Source organism: Colias croceus, chromosome 2, assembly GCF_905220415.1.
Source record: "Colias croceus chromosome 2, ilColCroc2.1".
Lineage (NCBI taxonomy): Eukaryota > Metazoa > Arthropoda > Insecta > Lepidoptera > Pieridae > Colias > Colias croceus.
In genome coordinates this window covers 1,247,273-1,263,055 of record NC_059538.1, presented here as the reverse complement: position 1 = coordinate 1,263,055, position 15,783 = coordinate 1,247,273, and the positions used below count along the sequence as shown (strand labels likewise).

The window sequence follows — 15,783 nt, the reverse complement described above, 5'->3', positions numbered from 1 at the left end:
GGCTTCGCCCGCTTTGTCTAAAACCTAATAAATTATGTACTAAAACCTTCCTCTTGAATCACTCTATCTATTAAAAAAAAACGCATCAAAATCCGTTGCGTAGTTTTAAATATTTAAGCATACAAAGGGACATAGGAACAGAGAAAGCGACTTTGTTTTATACTATGTAGTGATGTATATTATCACTGTGAGATTGTAGAAGCTGTTATATTAAAATTTTATTCCCGAGGTTAAAATTAGTCAATAAATTGTGATCTGTTACATTTGTTTGCAATTTAAGGCATTATTTTTCGTTAGACTATAACGCGCAGAGTTGATTTAATAAAAGCAACCATTCAAATTATGGTGTATGTTTTCCAAATGTATAAACAAATATTAAAGCCAATACTCTTTCACAGCGTAAACAAGACCTCGAAGACTCTCTCCAAGCGCAGCAATACTTTGCCGATGCGAACGAAGCCGAATCCTGGATACGCGAAAAGGAGCCAATGGCCAACACTCAAGACTACGGCAAGGATGAGGACTCTTCTGAAGCGCTGCTGAAGAAACATGAAGCACTACTGTCTGATTTGGAAGCGTTTGGAAATACCATTAAAGCGCTTAGGGAGCAAGCTGATTCTTGTAGGGTGAGTTTTGCTTATTTATATCTCTTACTTTCACTGAAAATGAAGAACTACTTTGGTTTGTTTTATTGTAGATTTTTTTAGGTGGATAAATTTTTAAAAACATCCCTTCATTTTCTATTATTCCATCTCTAAATTTATTATTTGTGCGCATTTTTAAATAAGAAGTTCTGATGTTTACATTTTTCACAGTCAGTAGTGATTGCGTTTAATCATCGAAATTGGTCACATTTTGAGTAAATTCCTTTAATATTCAAAAATAAAAATCTTCCCTTTAATAAACGTGTAATAACATTATAATTATGTTCGTTAGCAACAAGAATCCCCCGTCGTCGACGTGTCGGGCAAGGAGTGTGTGGTAGCGCTGTACGACTATGCCGAGAAGTCACCCAGAGAAGTGTCAATGAAGCGCGGTGATGTGCTCACACTGCTCAACTCTAATAATAAGGTATTTATTAATTGACTGACTTATTTAGTTACTAGATATGCTCCGCGGTTTCACCCGCATTGCTCTGCTCCTGTTGGTCTTAGTGTAATGATGCCTTAGCCTTCCTCGATAAATGGGCTATCTAACACCGAATTTTTCAAATCGGACCAATAGTTGCTGAAATTAGCGCGTTCAAACAAACGAACTCTTCAGCTTTATAATTTATATTAGTATATAAGTATACATAGATTAATTGACTGACTTATTTAGTTATTCTACTAATATTAAAATTTGTAAGAATATATGGATGTATGTCACCCCTTAAATATGCTTGCTGTAAAGTGATTGAAACGTCAGGTTCAATTATAAATGAATAAATCGCGTTTAAAATCCGTTAAAAATATGAATACCGAGCGCCGAAAATGTTAAAGGCTATGCTTAATATGAATTACATAGGGTATATATTCAGTTTTATTTTTTAGTTATAATAATGACAGGTGTAAATTTTAAAATATATATAGCTTTTGAAAATTAATATACAATCACAAATACTGTTATGATAAGGCTTAAACACTTTTAGGCCTTGTAGAGATTTGCAGCAATAATTTTAGGATATAGTTAAAGATGAAATGTAATATTCATTAAAAATTATTTCCTGATTGCAAACAGGTACTTAAATTCATGCTCTCAGTAATCCTATTTACCAAAGAGATAATTATTAAATCATATTCAAATATTTATAACTAGGTATTAAGAACTTCGTGTTATCTGATAGTATAAAACAATAAAATTAGTGCCGATATAGCATGAGGGAAGCGCGCACGCGTTACGTCGTTATATAAGACGTAGTGATAACAATTATTTGATAATTATTATTATAATTGGTGAATATAGATGCGTGTAATAAAGTGAAAAAATAAAATGATAAGTGAAATATTCAATGTGATATTTTTAAATAAAATAGCTTTTTTTTTTAAATATTCAAGTGTTTATAAGAAGTAATATGGTTTAAAAAATTAATAAATTGTGTAAAAACTTCAACAACATAAAGTGATAACAAAGTATCAAATACAATTAGAGATAATAGTAATTATAACGTAAATAGTGAAACCACATGGTATTTGGTTATGAAGTTCGTTCTGTGTGAAAATTATTCGTTTTTCCGAGACTGACATGAATTTCACATACCAATGATGAAACATTGACTGTGGGCAAAAACAATATATTCATAAATGTGTTATTTTCTTGAAACAGTTTTACGGATAAAATAGTGAATATTAATGTTTGAAAGTAAAACTGACTTTAGTACATACTAATAAAGAAAAGATGGAATTACCTTAAATAAACCGTCTTGATAGGATTACTTTTGTAAATAAACTGTCTCAATCTACATAAAACCGCTTATACTAAACGTAATACAGTCTTAATTCATAAGCATTGTAACTTCGACAACGCTCGAGCGAACCGAATACGAAAAGGGGACATTTGAAATTTAAATATTCAGATGAATCTCACGAAAAGTTGATTTATGAACAATGATTATAGTTAGTTGGTTGTGTTTTGTTCTTGTGTGTGATGTGTTCGTTCACAATAGACGAAAGAGATACTTTTATGTGAGTTTTACACTGTTTTATTTCCTACTAGCTTACCGCACGCGGCTTCACCCGCTTTGTCTAAAACCTAATAAATTATATACTAAAACCTTCCTCTTGAATCACTCTATCTATTAAAAAAAAACGCATCAAAATCCGTTGCGTAGTTTAAAGATTTAAGCATACAAATGGACATAGGGACAGAGAAAGTGACTTTGTTTTATACTATGTAGTGATAAGCAATTTTTTTAAATGGTTATAAGAACTTTACAAATATATATTAGCTATGTTGTTGGTAAAATTATGATTACATTATGTAACCGTTCGTTTACGGACATCGGTTTTATTAGGCCATGGTCCTTGGTTATTCAACGGAATATTATACGCGGAAATATTAATTTGACAGCAATTGTTTTGGGAGTTTATTTAGGGCTGATTTTCTAATACTTTTGAACAAAAGAAAGATACAGAAATGATTATTTTTCTTTCTATATTTCTTACGTAATGTTACGTGTCGTTTGAAATAACAGCTTTTACGAATCATATATAATTTAATTTGTCTCCTTGTTTTAGTTAGTAGGGATTAGTAGTAGGGTAGGGTAGTATTGATGGTATATTATGCAACTAATATTTAAAATTTTGTTATTAAAGATTAAAATTCATAAACATACGAAAATTTCTCCGCTTTAAAATTGACATTTTGATATTACTTCGTTTACTCATTTATATTTTACTCTTTCCCAGGACTGGTGGAAGGTAGAAGTGAATGATCGCCAAGGCTTCGTGCCAGCGGCGTACGTGAAGAAGATCGAAGCCGGTCTCTCCTCCAGCCAGCAGAACCTCGCCGACTCCAGCTCTATTGCTGCCAGGCAGAACCAGGTGATAACATGATTCTTATTATTAACACGGGATAAAATTCAGAAAATTTCGTTCTAACAAGGCTAAAAGAGATTTTTTTCCGAAATAATAATTGGAGCTTAAAATCTTACTGTGTGTGAATAAATAGATTTTTATATTACATTTTAATATTTCTGCGTTATACAGGATATTTTGAAATGGAATAAGGTCACGTCTATTATTAAACCAAATACAAACATGCTAATATGTTGTTGCAATATAAACATTCGCTTATATTGTATGTAAACGATTCTTAATAAGAATGAGCAGATAAATAATACTTGAAAAATCTTTAGCACATAGATTATTCTAGAATATTATTATAACAAACTAGCTTTCCGCCCGCGGATTCTCACGCGTTGTCGAAAACTCAACAAATTGTATACCTAATAGCATTGCTTGAGAACCATGTTATTTATTCGTGAAACAGAATGAAAATTGTTTAATCTACACCAATATTATACAGAGGAAAACTTTGATTGTTTGATTGTAATGAATAGGCTCATAAACTACGGGACCGATTTTGATGAAATATGGCACAGACAATCTTTAGACCCTGAGAAAGAACATAGGCTATTTTTTATTGCGAAATATGTACCACGAGCGAAGCCGGGGCGGACCGCTAGTATGTTATAGTAATTATTTTTGTATCTATATATTATATTTGTAACAGATCGAGGCTCAATATGACAACCTGTTGGGTCTGGCCCGCGAGCGCCAGAACAAACTCAACGAGACGGTCAAAGCGTACGTGTTGGTGCGTGAGGCTGCTGAACTGGCCACTTGGATCAAGGATAAGGTAATTTTGTTGTGAATTGTGTAAAGTAGAATTTTTTTAGTCCTGTTAAGAGATAAATATTGATTGTATTTCAATTTCTATAAAGTTTTGAAGCTTTCAAAAATCTATAATCATATTCTGTATATTTTGCAAAAGTTAAATTGTTAAGTTTGATATTTTTATTATACCTAATCAGAGTTATACTTCTAGTCTATCGTTTTTTTTTTTAATACAATTTAATTTGCTACATTACACCGCGTATCTTCTGCATATGAATAACATGTAAAAACTGTTATTTTATGTATATTTTTGCAATACAATAATCTGTACTGTAAACATACCGATATGACCCATAAACCTGTAAAACACCACTTTCTCTATTAAAAAAATATCCCCGGAAAATGCATAGTACTAACCGTACCCCCCCCCCTCCACAGGAGATGCACGCTCAAGTGCAGGACGTCGGCGAGGACCTGGAGCAGGTGGAGGTGATGCAGAAGAAGTTCGACGACTTCCAGAACGACCTGCGCGCGAATGAGGTGCGACTGGCCGAGATGAATGAGATCGCCGTGCAACTCATGACCGTCGGACAGACGGAGGCTGCGCTCAAGATCAAGACTCAGATGCAGGTGAGGTTTTTGTGATAATTTTTTGGTAAGAAATAATTGTTTAGTGGAGGAAAGTGAAGAAATAGTTGAGAGTGAATTCAAAAGTGCTCTAATTGAATAAACAAATGTTTGAGTTTGAATTAATGAAAAGAACACAAAACATAACATTTATTAAACACGGTACAAAGAAAAGCTTTCGTTTTTTTGTGCGTTTTATTGTAGTTTTGTTATCTTAAACTAGTAGTTTTTGGGAGGTTTTGTTTTTCCTGATATGCACCCATTTTTGAAAATGAATCATTTTATAATAAAAATAAGTTTTTCATGCCATTGTTTTAAATTTACGTATAAAAATAGAAATTTTCACTTTTTTTGCAAGTTTACTTTTTCACTGAACAAATATCGGACTTTAAAAAACTTTTAACCTTACCCCCACAGGAGCTGAACTCGAAATGGTCGTCCCTCCAACAACTGACCGCAGAACGTGCCGCCCAGCTGGGCTCTGCTCACGAAGTACAGCGTTTCCACAGAGACGTGGACGAGACGAAGGACTGGATCGCGGAGAAGGAGCAGGCGCTGGCCACCACCGAGCTGGGACGGGACCTGCGCTCCGTGCAGACGCTGCAGCGTGAGTCACCTCACGTGTTATTAATATAAATTTAAAAAAAATAAAAAAAAATTCAAGCCAACAAATCGTGAATAAAGTCTCCGACTATCCGAACGCTCATTGGCGATGACGTATTGTAAGTGACTCGCTTGCTCTTTTGTTCAAAAATCGATCACGAAGCGGGCGGATCACCTCCATCCTTTCACGCCAATCCGGGGCGGACGCCTGACCAATTCAGTCACACGTGATCCCGCCAGAGCAATCGAATTTATTCTATAGTTCTATACCTTACAGAACTTTTACATTTATAATAGGATTGTAACCGATCGGACAGCCAAACTAACACCACCCCACCATTCCAGGCAAGCACGAAGGCCTAGAGCGCGATCTAGCCGCCCTCGGTGACAAGATCCGGCAACTGGACGACACGGCCAACCGGCTGATGGCCACGCACGGCGACTGCGCGGACGCCACGTACAGCAAGCAGCGCGAGATCAACGACGCGTGGCAGCAGCTGCAGGCCCGGGCCAACGCGCGCAAGGAGAAGCTGCTCGACTCGTACGATCTGCAGAGGTGAGGCTATGCAACAACTGGACGACACGGCCAACCGGCTGATGGCCACGCACGGCGACTGCGCGGACGCCACGTACAGCAAGCAGCGCGAGATCAACGACGCGTGGCAGCAGCTGCAGGCCCGGGCCAACGCGCGCAAGGAGAAGCTGCTCGACTCGTACGATCTGCAGAGGTGAGATGCAATACATAAAATAGCTTAACCCATTGAGCCCCAAGCGGCCCGATCGGTCCCAGACATAAATAGATTTTCTATTGTGTCTGTGGTTCCGGGGCCTGAGTTACTACAGTTCTGTAGAATGCGTTAGAGCGTGTATACGAATTCGTTTGTATAAAAATTAAGTTAAAAGTAAGCACTTCCGCTCTTTAAATAAGGTTATATTTAACGTCGAATGAACACACGTTCACAAAGCTCTCAAGTCCTATGTTGTCATGCTATTGCGTGGTAACAAGATGGGCCGTGACATGACATGGCATGTCATGACATGTTTTGGACGTATGAAAATGGAAAATGATGACCATCATTCTCCATTCTCATACATAATTGTTCGAAACCCTTTAGAAATTCACAGTGTATGTTACCACAGAAATGAATTTACACAATATAAGTTCATAAGAAACAAAGTAAATTTTTCTCATAATATTCAATATTCCCTACATCAGTCATATCAGGTATTTTAAGATGTTATATTATCAAAGCTAAGAAATCACTTGAATGCTATTACTCAAATACAATTATACCTAAATGACAGATTCCTCTCGGACTACCGCGACCTGATGGCATGGATCAATTCTATGATGGCGCTCGTGAGCTCAGACGAGCTGGCCAATGACGTCACCGGTGCGGAGGCGCTGCTCGAGAGACACCAGGTGAGAATGTAGTGCAGTATAGCTGTATATAGGGTTATACATGGTGATTTTATAATTTGTGTAATTCATTATTTGTTTTTTGTAGAAGTTTTTTTTTTATTGGTCCGTATAGAGTTTGATTGATTGGTTCAGAATAACGCGTCATTGTAAATTTCCATCTTGACATATTTAATTTAAATTATTCTTCTACCGTTCATTTATGTGTTCAAGTGAATAACACTCAACATATGCACTTTTTTTGTTATCTAAATTGCAAAAAAATCCCCCCCGTCATTTTGTGTTCTTTATTCATATATAAATTGTCAAAAAATAATAGCTACGATTGGTGTTGCCATATACATACAAGAACTTCGAAGCGAATTGATGTAGTACAAGGTCAATATTAGCGTTTAGTTAAGCGTGCGCTATGTTTCTAGACTCAGCGGCTGGAGATAGACGCGCGTTACGGCGTTATGCCGCAGGTCAGATGCACGATGTGTGCTAACCCTAACAATACACGGGAATGCGTTCAGAGTTGCTTACAAAAAAAGTAAAAAAAATCAATAAGTTCTTGGATAAAAATCTCGAAAAAAATATAAATTTTATAATTTTGTCAGCCAAGCTAAAATATCATCTGAATGCATTCCTAAAATTTGTGAAAAATTTCAAAGTGATGAAACAAGTTTTATTATTCTATGCGAAAGAAATGGAGCTGTTTCGTTACTTTATTCACACAGCACCATAAGCTGGAGGCAGATACTGTTGTTTTTTTATCTTTATCTTCAAAAAGTAACAGATTTTTTCATTAATTCTTTACTTCAACTAAACAGACAAGAAAAATATTACTTCTGAGTAGATATTGACTAGATTTAACAGTGCTGGGACACGAAATTTAATCTTCTTCCGTTTTGTTTTTATGTATTTTGACAAAATTACAATTGGTGTTTATTAATACTTAACCAAATTCATATTTTACAATATTTTTTCCAAAAAATAGGAACTGTCTTTTACATGCAATTGTTTTATAAAAAAAAAAATATAACAATATTTGGTTTGTGTAAAATGGTGGGTTTATTTTTAACAAATTGTCATATTTTTCTGACATCAAACTTAATTTCCGGTATTTTTTGTTAACAAAATGTTTCATATTATTATCCAATCATAATATGACAGTTGGTTGCAGAACGATAAAAAATCATATCAAAGATATACCATTCATCGTTCTTACAATAAACAGGTTCTTCAAGTCTATTTCTATATTTACAACTCTATTTATCATAAAAGATAAATCTATACTACTTTTCGCAAAATTACCCTGATAAAACCACAAACAATACATACACTATACCCTATACTTGCCTATTTGTATACAGGAGCACCGCACAGAGATGGACGCGCGTGCGGGCACGTTCCAGGCGTTGGAACTGTTCGGCCAGCAGTTGCTGCAGGGTGGGCACTATGCGTCTCTGGATATACAGGAGAAGCTCAGTGCTATGGCTGATGCTAGACAGGAGTTGGAGAAGTATGTATTATTATCCGTTTTTTCTCCAACCTAGTATTGCCGTCTCTTCTAGTTATTTTTTTTATTACTACAACTTGCTTTTGTGTGAGTAATATTACTGAGTGTTCAATAAGAGTTCAATTTCATAATGGTCATTGATATAATAACTTTTATTTAAGTTGTTTGTGTCGACCAGGTGTCATTTTATTTGACTAAAACCTGACTTTGTCTGGCTTAGTTAAAAAAAAAATTTAACCCACAAAATGGTATCTATATTCATCATACATCTGTTCTTCCCGAGTCGTTTTTACTGCTATGCAATCAAAAACACATTTTTTCTCCAGAGCGTGGGTGGCCCGTCGCATGAAACTGGACCAGAACCTGGAACTCCAGCTGTTCTACCGCGACTGCGAACAGGCGGAGGGCTGGATGGCGGCGCGCGAAGCGTTCCTCGCGCCGAGTGAGGCTGATACTCCAGACGCACCTGATAACGTGGAACAGCTTATCAAGAAGCACGAGGACTTTGATAAGGCGATCAATGCGCATGTAAGTGGTGTGCACGACTATGTCATAAATGTCGGTGTCTCTTGACACCGTCTTTAATGCTGAGTCGAGACCCTTTTTTAATGTATTTTTTGTGTTCTTGAAAAAAAAAAAAACATTAATTGTCCATCTATCAATACCCCGACACATGTACGCACGCACGCACGCTCTTGTGCGTACGTACTTGTTTCAGATCAGACTGAAAAAATGACACACGTGTTGCATACAATTATTTCATTTTTAAATGTATTTTTGGGGCTTTATTATGATCTTATTCACATAAAACTTTGTTTTTTCTTATTTTTTTCTCCATATTTCCCATCCAGGAGGAGAAGATAGCGCAGCTGCAAACGCTAGCGGAGCAGCTGGTCGCGTCGGAGCACTACGCGGCGGCCGACATCGCGCGCAAGCGGCAGCAGGTGCTCGACCGCTGGCGGCACCTCAAGGAGGCGCTCATCGAGAAGCGCTCCAGGTGTGTATAGCGAGTGTATTGTAACGAACAGCTGCACACGCTAGCGGAGCAGCTGGTCGCGTCGGAGCACTACGCGGCGGCCGACATCGCGCGCAAGCGGCAGCAGGTGCTCGACCGCTGGCGGCACCTCAAGGAGGCGCTCATCGAGAAGCGCTCCAGGTGTGTATAGCGAGTGTATTGTAACGAACAGCTGCACACGCTAGCGGAGCAGCTGGTCGCGTCGGAGCACTACGCGGCGGCCGACATCGCGCGCAAGCGGCAGCAGGTGCTCGACCGCTGGCGGCACCTCAAGGAGGCGCTCATCGAGAAGCGCTCCAGGTGTGTATAGCGAGTGTATTGTAACGAACAGCTGCACACGCTAGCGGAGCAGCTGGTCGCGTCGGAGCACTACGCGGCGGCCGACATCGCGCGCAAGCGGCAGCAGGTGCTCGACCGCTGGCGGCACCTCAAGGAGGCGCTCATCGAGAAGCGCTCCAGGTGTGTATAGCGAGTGTATTGTAACGAACAGCTGCACACGCTAGCGGAGCAGCTGGTCGCGTCGGAGCACTACGCGGCGGCCGACATCGCGCGCAAGCGGCAGCAGGTGCTCGACCGCTGGCGGCACCTCAAGGAGGCGCTCATCGAGAAGCGCTCCAGGTGTGTATAGCGAGTGTATTGTAACGAACAGCTGCACACGCTAGCGGAGCAGCTGGTCGCGTCGGAGCACTACGCGGCGGCCGACATCGCGCGCAAGCGGCAGCAGGTGCTCGACCGCTGGCGGCACCTCAAGGAGGCGCTCATCGAGAAGCGCTCCAGGTGTGTATAGCGAGTGTATTGTAACGAACAGCTGCACACGCTAGCGGAGCAGCTGGTCGCGTCGGAGCACTACGCGGCGGCCGACATCGCGCGCAAGCGGCAGCAGGTGCTCGACCGCTGGCGGCACCTCAAGGAGGCGCTCATCGAGAAGCGCTCCAGGTGTGTATAGCGAGTGTATTGTAACGAACAGCTGCACACGCTAGCGGAGCAGCTGGTCGCGTCGGAGCACTACGCGGCGCCCTTTAATTGGAAAAAATACAGTTTAACAATGTATTTTAACGATCGTGTAACTGTTCTTCCATTTGAAACGTGATAAACAGAAAAAAAAAAGTATAATTTCGACATTCTAATCTTTGTAAGCGTCATGAATAGACTGAATAATAAAAAAAATATTAACTTTTCATGTAAAAAAATATACAACTCTAGGAAGTTGCACAAGGCATGGCAATTATTACATAATGACTTTGAAATTTATGAATTTGAACAAAGTGTAAATAACTGAATGTGTGTACAGGTTGGGTGATGAACAAACTCTACAGCAATTCTCTCGCGATGCCGACGAGATGGAGAACTGGATCGCGGAGAAGCTGCAGCTCGCCACTGAAGAGAGCTACAAGGTATATTCATACAGATAATTGAAGAAAATTCTCCAAACCAAGCTTTTTATTTAACTTTACTTTTTATTGCTTGACACTTTTGTTTTCTACATTTAAGAGTATTACTAGAAATTCATATTCTTTTATTTTATTCCCATAGGACCCAGCGAACATCCAATCGAAGCACCAGAAGCACCAAGCGTTCGAAGCTGAGCTCGCAGCAAATGCTGAACGTATTCAGTCAGTGCTGGCGATGGGCGGCAACCTCGTGCAGCGTGGACAGTGCAGCGGCAGCGAGGACGCAGTACAGGTGAGTGTAGTCTCAGTGGTCAGCATTTGCTGGTAAAGTGGTCAGCACTTGGTGGTAAAGGGGTCAGTATCAAGTGTGAGGTGGAACTCGCAGCAAATGCTGAACGCATCCAATCAGTCCTGGCGATGGGCGGCAACCTTGAGCAGCGCGAACAGTGCAGCGGCAGCGAGGACGCTGTGCATATATAAAACGAAAGAAAAAAATAACTTACCGACGATCGTGCCACTAAACCATAAAATACGAAAAAAAAAATATTTCGTTAGATGTTTCTGCCACCTAAAGTACATAAGGACATATAGAAGCGACGTTGATGCTTCTCCGATTCAAACAAAGCAGTCAAAACATAGTGTGATTGTAGAAGCTAATATAAGTTTCAGGTTTTTTTTTTTAGTCAACAGAAAATAAATGGATCTATGAAAGCATCAGGTGAAAAAAATAAATAAATAGAAAGTAGTTTTGTGTCGGTTATTTTGAGTAAAAGTTAACTATCAGTCACTTTAACAAAAACAAACTTTTTTTTAGTTTCGTACACCAATATTGATACATACTATACCATTATCACCAGGCTCGTCTCGCGTCGATCGCGGACCAATGGGAGTTCCTGACTCAAAAGACAACGGAGAAATCTCTAAAGCTGAAAGAAGCCAACAAACAGCGTACTTACATCGCTGCTGTGAAGGATCTGGACTTCTGGCTCGGAGAGGTATTTATTTTTCTTTAAATTATACCAAAGTAGGCAGTGTAATAATTTGTTTACAGAAAATATAAATAGTAAGAAAAACAGTAGTGATATTTTAATCCTAATATAATAGAGTGAATTGAAATTATTGTAGAATGTTGAATCAAATATTCTGTGCAATATGGCTAAAACTATTCTTAGGGCTGATTTTTCAATCCTTGGTTAAAACTTATTCATTGAATAACGTATTAAACTACCATCACACCCCGGACACTCCATACAAAATTATAGTTTTGACAGTCACACTGTAGAGACTGCAAATGTGTGTGTAAACTCTTTATGGTTGGCACATTTGTGACTAGCGTAAAAAAAAATTCGCGTTTTTCTGATGAAATACATCCGTAAACAGCACAATATCTAACCATTTTCTACGAAAAACGATAATCACAAATCCAAAATAATAAAATTGCTTTAAGTCAATTTGATTAATGTTGTCAATCTTCGTTGCGTTTCGTCTAAAGACGTCGTTGGTATCGTCCTTGCGGGGAAATGGGTACCATAACATGTCTGATCGTGCGGGGTGAGGTAAGTGTTTAATTTTGGCGGGAGGCGGAGAGTGTCCGTTCTGTAGCGTTTAGCTACTATTATGTATTCTGTGCTACCATTTAAAAATGTATTGTAATTGTCCGTATTTGACAGTTTACAGGTGACATTTTAATATGTTCGTGTAATACTTTATTGGACGCATAAATTTTAACCAAGGATTGAAAAATCGGCCCTTAATCGTATTTTGTTTATCTATTAAATTGAGAAATTTGTTATTTTCGCTTTTTGATAGTTTCATGCGAAATGTAAAATTTATGGATAATATTTGACCAGGTTGAAAGTCTGTTGACATCCGAAGACTCCGGCAAGGACTTAGCGTCCGTCCAGAACTTGATGAAGAAGCACCAACTCGTGGAAGCTGACATCCAAGCTCATGAAGACAGGATTAACGGTAATGTGTTTATTTATAAGTGTACCTCTGATTAGGTCAATAAGTTTTTGGTTAGTCACTACTCTAAATAAACTTCGATAAGTGCGGTAATAAACTCAATTTTGGTGTATTACTTGATCCTAGCATTCTAGAAGATGTTTCGACTAATTTTCGTGATTATCTAAAAATTAAAATATTTTCATCCTTTTATCGCGTATCTGAGTTGTCGTTTCTTTTTCAAAGAAGCTATCGTGCGAATTTTGTTTTATTTACTACCTTTTATTTATCGTTTTGTTTTTTATGTTTTAAGATTTTGTTGATTGTGTCCTTGAAATAAACGTTTATTTGTTTCTAATTCCCGTAGACATGAACGCGCAAGCGGACGCGCTGGTGTCGTCCGGGCAGTTCGACAGCGCGGGCATCGGGTCGCGCAGGGCGGCGATCAACGAGCGGTTCGAGCGCGTGCGCAGCCTGGCCGCGCACCGCCGCGCGCGCCTGCACGAGGCCAACACGCTGCACCAGTTCTTCCGCGACATCGCCGACGAGGAGTCCTGGATCAAGTGAGTGTGCCCACGTGCTAGCCTGGCGTGGTGTTAGACAGAGAGTTTGGGACAACCATAGTTTCGGACAACATATAATTATGTATTATAAGTTTATGCACATACATGATAATACGAAATTCTTTCTGCCCGCGGTTACAAAGAAAAACTCGCATAGTTCCCGTTCCCGTGGAATTTCCGGGATAAAACCTATCCTATATTACTCGTGGATAATGTAGCTTTCGAATGGTGAAAGAATTTTTAAAATCAGTCCAGTAGTTTATGAGCCTATTCATTACAATAAAAAAAATAAACATTTTTTCCTCTTTATAATATTAGTGTAGATGAATACAATTAGAGATATATTGATATCCGAAAAAGGACATAGGCTACTTTTTACCCTGGGAAATAGGATGGGTTTTATCCCGGAAATTCCACGGAAACGGGAACTATGCGGGTTTTTCTTTGACTGCGCGGGCGAAGCTGCGGGTGGAAAGCTAGTACATGATAATATTTTCTTTTCATGAATTTTATTTTTTAGCCATAAACCTAACAAATAAACCTCATTACTACAGTGAATAAACTAACATTTTATAATAATATTATTTTTTCTTTAGGGAGAAGAAGCTGCTGGTCGCGTCCGACGACTACGGTCGTGATTTGACCGGCGTCCAGAACTTGCTGAAGAAGCACAAGCGTTTGGAAGCTGAGCTGGCGAGCCACGAACCAGCTATCCAAGCTGTTCAGGTACTTATCGTTTTCAGAATGTTAAAAGAAAAATACAGTATTAATTTGTATAGAACATAAAAAATATCCCGGTTTAATTGGCAGGACAGATAAACGTTAGTAATATCCAGGTTTACTTGGCAGAGCATATTTTTTTGTTCAATAAATGATATTTGTATCAATCACATCCTGAATTGTGAAACTTAAGTTATCCAGAGAAAGAAAAAGTTATTTCTCCAACAGTTTATTTGAATTATATATTGGACAGTTTATTTGAATAATCATAAGGTGATCTAGAACTTGTGTGTTGCAGGTTGCTCAAAGAACAGACCTTTAACAACGGTTTTTGTTCATTTACTGTATTGCTAATTGTATTCTCAATGTATCTACAGGAAGCCGGCGAGAAGCTAATGGAGGCTTCCTCCGCCGGTGGTGGTGCGAGCGAGATAGAAGTGCGTCTCCGAGCCCTGGCTGCAGCGTGGGACGCTCTGCAGGCGCTCGCAGCAGACCGCGGCGCGAAGCTGCAGCAGTCGCTCGCCTACCAGCAGTTCCTGGCCAAGCTGGATGAGGAGGAGGCGTGGATCAGGTGGGTGACAGGATATATAGGCACACACACATACACACGCGTACGTGCACACACACTTACAGTGCTGTAAAGTAACTCGAGATCGAAGTGCACTGCAGCATGGGACGCTCTACAGGTACACACATATGTGCACACACACGCAATCTACAGTGCTGTTAAGTAACGCGAGATAGACGTGCATCTCTCAGGCACAGTGACACGCACAAATACATATGTATACTTACACACAAGCTCGTATGCGTACACACACGCATCCTCGTAACTGTTCTTAATAGTTAAACTAAAGCGCGCTTACTAGGACAGTTAAAAGGAAGGAGGAATAATATAATTCGCGATCGAAATGCCTTTGCACGAGTGCGTGTATGTGTAACTATACAGCCATGCATATTGATACAACGCATTCGTGCGTGTATGTGTAATATGTACTCATAATGAAAATAACATAGTATGTTGTTCACATTGAATTTCATACTATTTTTTAAAGAAAATTCAAATTAAATTTAAATATCTGAGTCGTTATTTTACGTGCCAATATTGACTTACATTTATTCCACACAGCGAAAAGCAACAACTGGTCGTGGTCGGTGAATGCGGTGACAGCATGGCCGCCGTCCAAGGCTTGCTCAAGAAGCACGAAGCGCTCGAAGCGGAACTCGCCGCGCGTGGGGAAAGAGTCAAAGATCTCACCACCGAAGGGGAGAAACTGCTTGCAGCTGGCAACATTCACGCGGACGCTCTATCGCACAGACTACACGCGCTACAAGCCAAGCTGGACAAGCTAACGTCTCTAGCGGCGAGACGGAAGGCGGCCTTGGTCGATAATTCCGCGTATCTGCAGTTGTTGTGGAAGGCGGATGTTGTTGAGTCATGGATAGCGGATAAAGAGACGCACGTGCGGTCTGATGAGTTTGGACGTGATCTGTCTACAGTGCAAACGCTGCTTACTAAACAGGTGAAGGCTTTTTAAATATTAAGAAATGTGATTTTGGTGAGGTAACTAAGATATTGTTGTCGTTTAAAGCATTTCGTAAATTATGTTAAAAGTGATACAAATTTTTCAAAAAATATTGTTTGTTCCTCTTTCATGCATAAACTTCCCAACAAAATTTTCA

General features: G+C 39.4%; 1 protein-coding gene across 1 annotated transcript in view; it reads left to right on the top strand.

Annotated features, from left to right (window-relative positions):
- The window catches only part of LOC123705723 (spectrin alpha chain), a 38,375-nt gene that overhangs the window by 15,675 nt on the left and 6,917 nt on the right, over positions 1–15,783 (top strand). Inside the window, exons 17-36 of the mRNA XM_045654691.1 lie at positions 399–626; positions 937–1,071; positions 3,387–3,521; positions 4,213–4,338; positions 4,755–4,946; positions 5,361–5,550; positions 5,892–6,102; positions 6,852–6,969; positions 7,386–7,430; positions 8,322–8,470; positions 8,794–8,995; positions 9,319–9,464; positions 10,774–10,876; positions 11,016–11,165; positions 11,731–11,868; positions 12,724–12,841; positions 13,185–13,380; positions 13,977–14,106; positions 14,478–14,671; positions 15,230–15,623. Of these exons, the coding sequence (XP_045510647.1) occupies positions 399–626; positions 937–1,071; positions 3,387–3,521; positions 4,213–4,338; positions 4,755–4,946; positions 5,361–5,550; positions 5,892–6,102; positions 6,852–6,969; positions 7,386–7,430; positions 8,322–8,470; positions 8,794–8,995; positions 9,319–9,464; positions 10,774–10,876; positions 11,016–11,165; positions 11,731–11,868; positions 12,724–12,841; positions 13,185–13,380; positions 13,977–14,106; positions 14,478–14,671; positions 15,230–15,623 (3,300 nt within the window). The remainder of the gene's footprint in view (positions 1–398; positions 627–936; positions 1,072–3,386; positions 3,522–4,212; positions 4,339–4,754; positions 4,947–5,360; positions 5,551–5,891; positions 6,103–6,851; positions 6,970–7,385; positions 7,431–8,321; positions 8,471–8,793; positions 8,996–9,318; positions 9,465–10,773; positions 10,877–11,015; positions 11,166–11,730; positions 11,869–12,723; positions 12,842–13,184; positions 13,381–13,976; positions 14,107–14,477; positions 14,672–15,229; positions 15,624–15,783) is intronic.